The following is a 12281-nucleotide window of genomic DNA, read 5'->3' on the forward strand; positions in this document are numbered from 1 at the left end:
TTTTTTGTTATTTCTATCTGTTTTGGTTTGTTTTTTTTAATATATATATATTGTCAACAAAAAAAGTGTCTCTTTAACCTCCAGTAAGTCGTAATTGTTTCTAAAATGCATGAAAAAGGTGTATTGTGCTGTACTTACGGGGCGATACTAAATATGTTCAGTGTAGACTAAACATCTTGTAACTTTGCAGATACTTCCAATCAACAAGTTCTTTCATCATGTTGATTTAAAGAACGTGTAATCTGGGTTGCATTTAGTCCACACAAAATGTCTTTGCATTAGAAATCAGGAGTGTATGAACATGATTTGTAGGAGTCACAGCCGCTGACCAAACAGGCAGCAGAAGTGTTCAACTCAAGCATTCAAACGTAGATCTCATTTTTGTTTGTTTCAACCACAAAAAATCACAATGATCCTGAGATTAAATGAAAAAACACAGAATCATTTCTATTGGAGCCAGCGCTCATCTGGGATGTCCAGCTCCTGGTCCAGGTGCACGCTGTTGCTGATGTAGTGTCCTAACAGGAGAGCAATCCCTGTTACATTAAGGGTCTTAACATGACATTTTAATTAGTTTTGATAGTGATGCAAATGAACCTTCAGCAACACCAGAAAAATGTAAAAACGTATGGTTATAAATGCAAAGTTATTATTCAATATTACTTCCTGTAGTGCAGTCAGTCAGACAGTTTGAGAGTGTTGCAGGGTCCTATCGTGTGTTTTCAGTTTTAATACTGGGGATGTTTTTCGTATAATTTAAGGCATTGTGCTTTTAAATGTCTAAAGTTTAATTTTACTACCTCCACGTTGACTTGTTGGACACTGATTCACCTTAATTCTGCCAAACATGATTTCAATGAACTCTATTTTGCTGTCTTTGATCATGTGAACAAGTAAAATGACCACCTGGTCATTACAGTATGATCTGAAAAAAATTGCACAGACTTTCTGAATTGTTTTTTATATCCTTTATTACCGACGACCATAATAACCAGAGATGTTTGTGTGCTCCTCCACCGGTGTGGGAGACTCCTTCTCATTCGTGTCTCTTGGGTCAGGTCAGGTTACTCTGCTCGGCGTCAAAGACGTGCGTACAGCGACACTTAGCGGCTGACATGGTGAACAGCAACTGCTTTTAAAATGCAAAACTGCAACGTTTGTCCTTTACGACTTTCCGTTGAACGCCTCTGTCATGGCGGCCTTCTTTATGGTGAGTTACCCTTCAAATTTTGGCTTATTATTACAGTTTAGAGCAGATTTAACAATATTTCACTTGCTCTTTTTAAACGCCAGAGTACACGCTCAGTATAACGTTAAGCTGAATGTGTGTGGTGTTGTTAGTAATCTGCTAGAGGACTTTAACACGCTGCATGTAGCTGTTAGCTGAAGTTTAACGGTGTAACGCTGTATTAGTCGTCCTATTAAAGCTTTATTTTGGGTTTGTATTGAATGTGTCTCTCCGTACAGACTCTACGCAGATGTTGCCAACGGTCGACTCTCCTTGTGGTTGCAAGGCGACCGTGGAGCTCGAGCTCGGCGTCCTCTCCTCCTCTGCACACGAGATTCCTCCTCTTCCTCACCCAGCGTTTCTATGACGTAGAGATGCTCCTCAGCTGGGGGTCTCAGCAGAGGAGGAAGGGGATCCAGAGGAGGAACGCGTGAGAAACCTTTTTGGCTGTTTTGTGTAGTATCGTGAAGCTTTCTTTCTATTGGGCTGAAAAAAGTTCAAAGTTTTGTGCAACACCTTCCTGATTTTAAATGTGTTTAGTCTTGAGTGTTTGCAGTAAAAGTTCAACAGGCCTGCATGATATTATGAAATATGCAATATTTACATCAGCTGCACTGCGTCGTATGTAGATGGTATTGTGCAACATGTTGCAGTAAAATAATTAATAATGCTTTGTCAAAAAATTATTTTGCACGAGTTTGTAAGCACACGATGTATGGTGATGTATTTCTAGCCTACGTCACCACGTCTCAATTTTTCTCCTCTTTTTATCCGGCTAATGTGCCGATCATAAAGTTAAATTTAAAACTGAAGCACCAGTGCCGTTTTACAGTTTTGTGCGCCATCAATCACGTGGTGTCTCATTTGACACAAGCTCTCTCTCAGTGTATTGAGTTTATGCAAGCTTCGGTATCATCCGCCCATCTCATAGGAATAGTACAATTCTCAGAAATAATGGGTGTGACAAGGTGCTGTCCATTTACTGTAGATATTTAACCATCACTGATTTATTTCTTGTCTCTCACAGATACTTCGGCTACACTCGGGGTTTATATGGCGCAGACATAGCAGCAGCGTATTATATCTTGAGTCTGAGGGGAGGATTTAGGTAAGTGCCCTGCTACCTTGTCTCTCTACTGTTTGCCATATATATATATATATATATATAGTATATACTGATCACACATAATATTTTATTACAACTCTTAAAATTATCCTGACAGCTGAACCTGTTTAGGGGTTTGATTTGTTTTCCTGTTTGAGCTAATTTCACGCAAGCACGCTGCAGTGAAGCTTTCACGCAAGGCTGCAAGTAACTATTATTTTCATCACTGATTGATTTGCCAATTCAGATAATTCAATCTATTAACGGTTTGGTTTATAACATGTCCAAAACTTGTGGAAAATACCCATCAAAAGTTACCAAGGTGGCATCCTGAAATGCTCGGTTTTGTACGAACGGTCCAAAGCCTCAACATTTTGAATGTACCTGATGTGAAACAGAAAAGCAGAAAACCCTCGCACTATAAATACTTTGTTTGCAGTTTTGCCTTTTAAAAAAAAAAAAAAGACAAATAACCAATTATTAGATTAGTTTATTAATTTTCTGTTGACTGACTAATTGATGGGGGGGGGGGGGGGGTTAATGTTTACTTCTTGGAACTCATACCATAACAGTTTTTTCCTGGCGTTTATTATCATATTAAGTTGTTTTCTTTTGCATCGTTGGGGTCTCGTTGTGACGTGTTGTTGTATATAATCTGTAATAATGCAGCAGAGATGACAATTCAATAGCCATGTCTGAAATGTGCCGCTGTGATCCGGTTGTCATGTGATCATCAGGTATGTTGGCCAGTCAGACTGGTTCCGTGCAGACCGGAGAGGCAAATTCAACTGGGACTTCTTGACTCACAAAGACACACCGCTAGAGGAAGTGAACATGAGCTACACGGTCATCAACTACAGCGGACTGGGGAACCTGAGTAATGAGCTCCAAATCAGCCTTGTTTTTTGTTTTTCTGATAATTTATTTCCTTTTTAAAAATCACTTTTGCTTTACTGTAACCGACCTTTCTATCTGTCAGACACGTGCACTGTTTTTTACTATATTTAGCAGGCGTGTCCAGTGTTTTTGATCTGCTTTGTCGTCTCTCAGAGGGGCAGAAATCTTTGCGGACTCTGTCAGTACGAGGGTGTCCTGAAGTGGACGACTGGTTCCTGGCCAGGCTCCATGTGTTCCAGGACTCTCTGGAGGAACTGGACATCTCTCATTGCCCTCACATCACTATAGGTGGCCTGTCCGCACTCAAGAATCTCAAGTAAGTATCCAAACACTTACAACGAGTTGGTGTTTTCAAAACAGTACATTTGTATTAAGTTCCTCTCTTTTTGTGTGTGGTAGGGGACTGCGGCGTCTGGACGTGTCGTCCCTCCCTCGGATCTCGAGTCCTGGGTTGGTCGTCATCCTGCTGGAGGAGATGTTACCGCACTGCCAGATCATCGCTACCGGCTACGACCACAGCCTGAGGCAGGAGGAAGGAGAGGAGATGGAAGAGCAAGGGCAGAGGAGGTAGGGAACGGGCAGGAACGGGAGTCAGAGGAGTCAAGAGACTGTGTTCGGAAAGAGAGAGTCCTCTGAGAGAGAACCTGAAAGACATGTAGAGAAAACATCTTGCAGCAATTCAACCATCACAGCTTATTTTCTGGTTCGGATCAATTTGGTTGATCCCGCCTCCCAGCCTTGTTCTCGGACTCATTCATATGAACGGACGAAGGAAATATCTCTGGATTTTTACAACTTTTAGGACCTTATGATTTAAATAAGGGCTGATCATGTGTTCTCACCGGGAAGTGTATTTACCTTTTTTAAAAAGAAATATCCACTGAGTTACAGACGTCTCTTTCCCTACTCAGTCTATGGGAAAAAGTATTTTTGGGCCAATAGGGCATCACATGACGGACCTGGAAATTCCACCATTTGTTCACTTTGTAAAAGTAGCTTCAAAGCATGAACTAGTTATAGACTCGTATTTGATTTACACTGTCAACGTCCAACTAGACATGAGCATGCGAAAAACGAAAAAAAATACTGTAAGTGTGGAAGAAGTTTGTTGGATCATTTGTCTTTGAAATGTAAAATACAATACATGTCATCACAGTCTGCTCGTGTTGTTTCCACCCCAGAATCAACTTGTTGTCTCGACTGTACACATGTATGATGTAAATGCAAAATCAGCTCTTTTTCAAGGAAATTAAGCTTTGTCTGTAAATGTGGTAAATGTTGTTTTATTTGCTGGAATGTAAATGTGCAGAATAAAGATTTTAGTTTTTAATATGTTTATTGCAAATGTACTACCTTTTAGGAATTCACAAGTCTTGTTTGACAATGAGAACCATGTGGCGACACGTCTTTGTGTGTCTGCATGGATGTTCTAATCTTCACAGTGGAGGCTTATGTGAGGAAACTAAAGCCCGTAATCCAGTATGAGCCTTGTTCTGCTGCAGTGTCGGACTCTACAGTGGGATGAAGACACACCAGTAAGACTGGGAGACGAAGAGTGGATGTGGATGAAGAAATCACTGATACTTTTGTATGTGAAGATGTCATCTGCAATGATTTGGTTGCCAGTTTTGATGTGAACAGAACTCGTTATGAGCTAATTTTACTTCACACCTCATGTTGGGTACTAGTGCCTACGATAAAGTTATCAATTCTCATGTCATCCGTGTTTATTCGCTGTGAGTTTAGAGTTTTAGGATGACATTAGTGGTAGGAACCTATTGGGTCACAAGGAACACGGACAGTGTTTCTGACGGACAACAACAAGAAGATCCAGCCCAGTGCTCGCTGCAGTAGATACCTGTCGTAACTTCGTAATATCTGGGATTTAAAATAATTGCCATCCTTACCCTTGTGGTTGAAGGGACTCAGTAGAAGGATAAATGTCTGATGCATCAGGTAGGAAGTCTGATTTGTTAAATTAAATCACAACTTTCAGTCAGACGGTGCTAGCTAGTTTAGCTAGCTAGTTTTAATGCTAACTCGTCACACTGAGACGCATTTGTTGAGTTTGACGTGGTATTTCATTTTGCATTTCTAGCACTTCCTAAAGAAGAAGAAGAAGAGGAGGCTACGCCTGAACCAGAGGTGAGAAACTATTTCTATCTGCTGTTGTGATACCAACATTAGCTGGTGAGTGTTAGCAGAGAGAGTGACGTTAGATGAGGTCGCCTTTCCAAACAAAGCCGTCGTCTGTTAAAGAGAGCAGCCATTCACAACAGGCTCATCCCGTAGAGTCGCTGCTTTAAATGTCATATACACGTCATGTGTTGTGTCTTTTGTAGGACCAATCCGACGACAGCAGTGGGGAAGAGGCTGCAGGAGACACAGAGAGTATGTGGAAAACAATGATGCATCTGAAACTTTAATAGAAATGTATGCTCTTTTACAGTTCAGTTAATCTGTCTTATTATTACCCTGTTAATGTGATGTGTCTCATACACCAGTCATCATTCTGTAGATGCACTGCGCACATTCATTTATTATTCATGAATACATTTTATTTTAAAGTTGAGTCTCTTGTTATTGATTTCTACCTGCATACACAGTGCTGTGTTTACTCTTGAATGCGTCGTCATCTTCGTGTTTCCCTCAGTGGACTTCCTGCGTAACCTCTTCTCCAGCACCCTGGGTCTCGGCTCGGCAGACAAAGTTCTGGACGAGCTGACTCTGGACGGAGTGGCGCAGTACATAAAGAGCGGCAAATGTGAGTCTTTGCCTGCTTTCTGGTCAGCTCGTTCATAATGGCTGACCATAGTGGATTTATTCACTGCTTTACACGCCTGTTGTAATAAAGCACTTATTTATTGATCTCTGCGTCCTCACAGGTAAAAACATCATCTGCATGGTTGGGGCAGGAATATCCACATGTGAGTATCTCAGTTTGAAATATCACAAAATGATTGTTTTTAAAGTATCAAACTAGTTTAATCTGTAACTGTCCACATCATTTCCTCCCACAGCGGCTGGGATCCCTGATTTCCGCTCACCAGGAACCGGCCTGTACGCAAACCTGCTAAAATATAACCTCCCTTACCCGGAGGCCATCTTCCAGATAGATTACTTTAAGGTGAGCGAACGACTGCTATGTTTGAATGTTTGAAGAATGACACCAGTGAAGGACACTTTACAACAGCTTTCACAGGAAACCTTGACAGTTTTGACAAATTGTTAGACACAATAATGGAACCTTTATATGTTTATTTAAGATCAAAGATTTAGCTAAGAAGTCAGCCTCTTGGTCCTTTGTTTTCATGTGGTGTAATACCATGAATATGCCGCTTTTAGGTTGTCACTTTTAAGAAAAAAACTCATAACCTCAACTCGGAAACAAAAACACTACACAGGATACACTTGTACAGTCGTCTGAAGACCATCCTGCTCTTTATGATTTGAGACACTCTTCACTGTTGCTTCAATAACATGTAAGATGTTGCTGCATCTTCTTTCTCAGAAACATCCAGAGCCTTTCTTTGCCTTGGCCAAGGAGCTGTACCCAGGACAGTTTAAGGTACGAAACCCTTGTTGCTGCCTTGTAGGTCTCATATTGAGTGTTGAAAACTCAAACATATTTGAATATTCAGGCTGAAAATGTTACTTAAGAAAACTATCAGCTGCCTTATATGTGATTGTCCTCACTACTTTTTTTTTATTTTGGTGTGTAGCCGACAATCTGTCACTACTTCATGAAGCTGCTGAAGGACAAAGGGCACCTGAGACGCTGCTACACACAGGTCAGAAAGAGTCTCCGCTTCCCTTACTGTATATTTAATCTGTCTGTTTCTGTATCGACGTTTCTATGTGTATGTTCATTCAGAACATCGACACTCTGGAGCGTGTGGCCGGGCTGGAGGGAGATGATCTGATAGAAGCTCATGGAACGTTCTACACATCCCACTGCGTGAGCTTCTCATGCCGCAAGGAGTACGACCTGGACTGGATGAGAGGTGCCTTTTGCTTGTGTTGGTCTTTAGAGAGCCTGGGAATGTTGAGTTGTTTGACTTTAACATCGTCCTCTTGCTTTGCAGATCAAATCTTTTCTGAAGACATTCCTCGCTGTGACAAGTGCAGCAGTTTGGTGAAGCCAGGTCAGTGGATCTTTGTCTCCGCCGACCTTTCTGAACCTTTTTCTTACTTTACAAACATGACTGCTAGATAATTGTGTCACCAATCATCTCGGTATCTCTAAGTCCCTTTCTCCTCTTCCCCTAGATATCGTCTTCTTCGGAGAGAGTCTACCCGTCCGGTTCTTCACATCAATGAAGATGGTGAGCACACGGTGGTGGTTTGCGTGCATGTTTGAAGAGAATGTGATGTAACCCCTCTGCAGAAATAAACCCGCCCCTCCATCTTCCTTTACCCGTCAGGACTTCCCTCGCTGTGATCTCCTCCTCATCATGGGGACGTCTCTGCAGGTCCAACCGTTTGCAGGTCTCGTCGGCAGGTAATGCAGATCAAGTTCCATGTTCCTGACATCTACTGCTGACCATAGACACTGCTGCAGTCAGAATGTGGCAGTGTACTGCAGTCGAGCTGCCTGCATTATGAACGATTCAGGCTTGATTCCAGATATAGTCTTTGTTGCAGTTTCTTTTGAGCGTGATGCTGAGACGCCCTCTCACCCACATTTACCACACTTACTGTGGATTTATTTTCTCTGCTGTGTTTCTTTGTCATTTAGGGTTTCAAAAAGTTGCCCCCGTCTGCTCATTAACATGGAGAAGGCCGGGCAGGTGAGCCTTCATCCCTCCACAAACAGTTTCCTGACCTTTTATCCAAACTCTTTTCTTTCCGTCATCGATGTATTTCTTGGATTTCTTGCAGGCCGATCCTCTGTTTGGGTTGCTGGGTTTTGGAGGAGGGATGGACTTTGACTCAGACAAGGCGTACAGGTGATACAGAGATGCTGCTGCTTCTTCTTCTCTGCAACCGTTTTACCATCTTTACCTTTGTCCTCCCGTTACAACTTACATCCGATAGCAGAAATACACATCTGATCTGAATCTGATCAAATACACTGGATCAGATAAATAGGAGAAAGAATAAAGAGTTTTTAAATATTGATCAACTGAGCCAAAATGATCAGTAATAAATGATGTATTAATAATGTTCGTGTATTGTGTGTAAAACATGCAGTTCATCTTTGTACCACCAGAGGGTGCAAACGCTTCGTCCATGATGATCATTTAGTGAAATACTTAGTTTGTGCTTTACTACAATTTTTCTGCTATACTTAATATTTGTAGTTACTCGGTAATTCACTTACTACTGAATCACTCGATGGTCATCATGAAATACAAACATTGTTGCTCATTCACGATACCAATGACAAACTGTTGAGTCATCTCTGGTGATGCCGGTTTGTGAAAACCAGGAGGAGAGTGTTGTCATATTGGAATGTGCATCAGTGCTGGAAAAGAAGAAGCTGCATGGAGCTCTGTCCAGGTTTCAACACGGTGTCCTTTTCTTTCTTCTCTCCAGAGACGTAGCTCACATCAGTACGTGTGATGACGGCTGTTTGGCTCTCGCTGAGCTGTTGGGATGGAAGGTGAGTTACACGATCATCTCTCGTAGATCCTCCGCTCATTCTAGGTTGTGTACAAGCTATTTATCACCAACCAATCACGCGATTCTGAGGACAAATGGCTTTGGAGCGTATGGTGATCACTTCAGTCAGGAGGTAATTAGGCCAATATTAAAATATAGGCTCGTTAATGTTTAGTGATCTAATTTCTGAGGGTATGTTTTAGGTTGTTGTGCCTCTCATTTCCTCTCTGATTGCATTCCTCTCATTTAATTTACTTTAAGCTCCCACCATATCCTGCAACACAAACTACAGATGCACAGCATCATTAAAGCTTCATTCCATATTTTCTGATTTGACTCCTCCCACACTGTATAAAGTGCACATGAGAAGGTCCTGCTGCGTTAAATGATCATACGAACGGATCATTATGAGAATGGAGCATCTACTGTATGTAAACCACACCGAACTGTATGTGTTGATAAAATAACTTAAATTAGGATTAAATGAATAGTTATGTATATTCCAGCTCCCAGCACGTTGTCTCCAGTTTGTTTAATCTTCAACAACAGAATAGTAAAAACCACACTTTAGCGGGAGCTACGTGCTGAAACTGTTTCTTGGTCAACAGCTGAGCGCAATGACTTCACGGAATCGAGATGCTGCACCACGTGACCACAAAATGTTTTCACAATCTCGTGTACGAACGCACAGCAGCACAATAAGGAAACTACTTTTGTCACATTAAGTGCAATAAAAAGAGAATTCCTGTTGGTCCAATCCTCCCGTTTCCTTGTTGAACCGGTTCCTTGTTGAACCGGTTCCTTGAGAGAGATTCCGCATCCTCATAAAACTGATCTGGGTCGAGTCTGTCCCTTAACTTTCTTTGAGGAGCTTATTATTATTTTGTTCAATCCATCTCAAGCAAAACAGTTAAACGGCCTCAAGTCTACGTTTAAAGTTTACACTGGATTACATTTTAAATTGGAATTTAATGTTTTTTTTGTGCAATTAAATTGAATCTAGATTTGGAGTACAAATTAAACTGACGTTTAAAGAGGTTTAAATTGAATCTTTCTAAATGTAAAGCTACTTTATATTTAATTGGGTTTAAAATTAATCCTTGTTTCCTCGAGGTTCATTGAACACGAATGATTTTAGTTTGGTTAGTATATTGTCTATTTATCAAGACACAGAATATCTAGTTATTGGACTTCAGTAGCTCTCATCTAGACGCATCTGTTTGGAACCACACTCATGTGCCTAAATATACAATGTAGTGCAAGGTGCACCTGTGGTGTTCTTGTAGAACTGCAGCAGAAGCAACAAAGGTGAGATCTTTTGAACTGTAAAGGTAACCTACAGATGATTTTCCTGTGTGAAGTTGTGGTCGCAAGTCACCACCACCGTGGACGGACTTCTCCATGCATGAGTCATGTTAAAATCACTCCCCCCTCCCCCCCTCCTCCAGGAGGAGCTGGAGGAGCTGGTGAAGCAGGAGCACGCAAAGATCGACAGCCAGGACAAGAAGGAGAAGGCCGGCGAGAGCAAAGGAGAGTCCGCCCAGGTGAGCTCTGCTGCATCAGTGGCACCAGAGCCCACGAAGGAGGAGTAGTAACTTATTAAAAAGCTCCCTTTCTAAGAAAAGCTGCCGTCGGTGTGGAGTGGGTCCTTTAAAGGGAGATGAAGATGATGATTCCAGGGTTTTTGTTTGGGTGTCACGCTCTCATATTCCATTTAATTCTTCTGAACAATCCCACTCTTGACGTCCCTGGGTTTTATGCTTCTGTTTATCATTTATTTGCACCTTACTGACGTTCTTCTACTTCCCTTCTGTTGCACTAGCTTACATCTGTTCCAGCTGTATATTTCTTTCTGAGGCCGGTAACTCTATGCATGGACACATTTTACTGCAGGAGAGGGTGGTGGTGTTGAAGTAATGCTGATATTGACAGATGTCAGAGCGTGAAAGGTAATTAATATCTTCTAAAAGCCCGGCTGTGTGATCAAGACTCGCTATATTGTCTCCAAACCATCAACTGTGTCAAAGAATGAACTTCCTGCTAGGAGAGCTGAGGTAGTTGTAAATATAACGGCAGGTTAAGTGGAACTTCTAAAATGTTTTAAATTGTTTTTCACCGCCTTCTCCGGTTAGAACTGACTTCTATCATTTCTTCTCACAATGTTTATGAGGCAACATTTATATCTTCTTAATCTTATGGAGCAACAGACTGTGTACATGCACAACATAACAGCTCTGCTGTTGATTCTAAACCTTTAAGTGCTGCAGGAACACGAGAAGGATTAAAAGACAAGAATCGCTATAATAAGGTGTGATTAAGTAGTTTCATAGGAAACTATTTGGGTTATCTGGAAAAAAAAAAAGCATGAATTGTTGCATCATGAAATAAAAAAGTACATTACCATCTGTATAACATACTGGAAAGCAATGCAAAAATCTTGCAATAAAGTTGACCAGTGTAAAGCTGAAAATGTTCTTTTTTTTTTAATAAACTGCCAATATCTGCCGCTAGCATGGCTCAAAACTAAAGAATAAATGATGAGAACCTTATCTAAAGAGATAATTCTTCAGGCTAACACCATTGAGGTTATTAGTTGGTTTTGCACCCTTTCAGTTTCATTTGATGCCAGCCGTGTTGGTCATTGCCACTGGGCTGACTGCGGTGTTGGCAGGAAACGGAAAGAGCGGCACCGCTGCATGTAAAAGGAAGGTGATGAGACTTGCTATGGAAACGCTGACCAATAAACAACACCATCTGCGGCCACCATACCAACCTGCATGTACACGAGATACACCAGACAGTGAAACCCCTCAGTCTCTCTCATTTATATCTTCTGCACGTTACCATCGCTGACTGATGGAGTGTTTGCATTTCTTCCTGAGCTGCGAGATTAAAATGTGTAACATTGATGATCATAGAGTGGTAGTGAAGCATTTCACACTTTAGAGTTCATGCAGTGTGTTCTCACTGTTCACAGGGCTGGGTTAACCACATGCCGGCCTGGAGGGGAGGGGAGGGCGCAGATCAAACATGAGCTCAACAGTTTCAGATGAAATTTGAAAGTTTATTAAAAGCCTGCAAGAGACAGAAGAGCGCGGCAGCCGTACGACAGTTAGCTGAGTTTTGAAAAACATTCTGCACGTTACGCCGGTAAACTTCTTGAGGATGTACGTTTGAGGAGCATGTGAACTTCCTATTTTGAGCTCTTGAGCAACATCTTGCAGAAAGGAAGAGTTCAAGAAGATTGCAACATGCGGAGAAATGTGCCAACAGCGTAGAGGAGAGAAGATACACGAGGCAGCCCGACACATGTAAGTAACCATTTTCAGACCACAATAAGCTTTTAAGTGTTTTTACAGTGGGTACGGAAAGTATTCAGACCTTTAAATTTTTCTCTGTTTTTCATTGCAGCCATTTGCTAAAATCAAAAAAGTTCATTTTATTTCT

The 12281-nt window shown here is 41.5% G+C and overlaps 3 protein-coding genes across 7 annotated transcripts in view; all 3 read left to right on the top strand.

The window, feature by feature from the left end:
• The first annotated feature begins 1177 nt into the window (after positions 1-1177).
• dmac2 (distal membrane arm assembly component 2) lies at positions 1178-4562 on the top strand. The gene is made up of 6 exons (XM_031860929.1): positions 1178-1210; positions 1468-1658; positions 2256-2336; positions 3071-3210; positions 3384-3546; positions 3630-4562. Exons 1-6 carry the CDS (start codon positions 1193-1195, stop codon positions 3799-3801), a joined length of 765 nt encoding a protein of 254 aa, XP_031716789.1. The 5' UTR covers positions 1178-1192; the 3' UTR covers positions 3802-4562.
• A 95-nt stretch (positions 4563-4657) lies between these two features.
• On the top strand, positions 4658-10939 carry sirt2 (sirtuin 2 (silent mating type information regulation 2, homolog) 2 (S. cerevisiae)). 3 transcript variants are annotated; one of them, XM_031860927.1, is made up of 16 exons: positions 4658-5186; positions 5329-5375; positions 5573-5621; positions 5884-5994; positions 6116-6157; positions 6251-6357; positions 6742-6798; positions 6953-7021; positions 7105-7234; positions 7316-7375; positions 7500-7555; positions 7655-7731; positions 7969-8020; positions 8112-8179; positions 8769-8835; positions 10283-10939. In XM_031860927.1, the coding sequence occupies exons 1-16, from the start codon at positions 5171-5173 to the stop codon at positions 10424-10426; spliced, it is 1152 nt and encodes a 383-aa protein (XP_031716787.1). In that variant the 5' UTR covers positions 4658-5170; the 3' UTR covers positions 10427-10939. The 3 variants fall into 3 exon arrangements, with proteins under 3 accessions (XP_031716787.1, XP_031716786.1, XP_031716788.1); XM_031860926.1 differs by lacking the exon at positions 10283-10939 and having other exon boundaries at positions 8769-10271; XM_031860928.1 differs by lacking the exons at positions 4658-5186; positions 5329-5375; positions 10283-10939 and having other exon boundaries at positions 5575-5663; positions 8769-10271.
• A 97-nt stretch (positions 10940-11036) lies between these two features.
• Positions 11037-12281, top strand: part of rinl (Ras and Rab interactor-like) — a 12252-nt gene continuing 11007 nt past the window's right edge. For all 3 annotated transcript variants that reach the window (XM_031860924.1, XM_031860925.1, XM_031860923.1), the window contains exon 1: positions 11037-12145. In XM_031860924.1, coding sequence (XP_031716784.1) covers positions 12096-12145 — 50 coding nt within the window. In that variant the 5' untranslated portion in view covers positions 11037-12095. The remainder of the gene's footprint in view (positions 12146-12281) is intronic.

The sequence above is a fragment of the Anarrhichthys ocellatus genome, unplaced genomic scaffold, assembly GCF_004355925.1.
Source record: "Anarrhichthys ocellatus isolate YVR2014 unplaced genomic scaffold, GSC_Weel_1.0 scaffold24, whole genome shotgun sequence".
NCBI classification, from domain to species: domain Eukaryota; kingdom Metazoa; phylum Chordata; class Actinopteri; order Perciformes; family Anarhichadidae; genus Anarrhichthys; species Anarrhichthys ocellatus.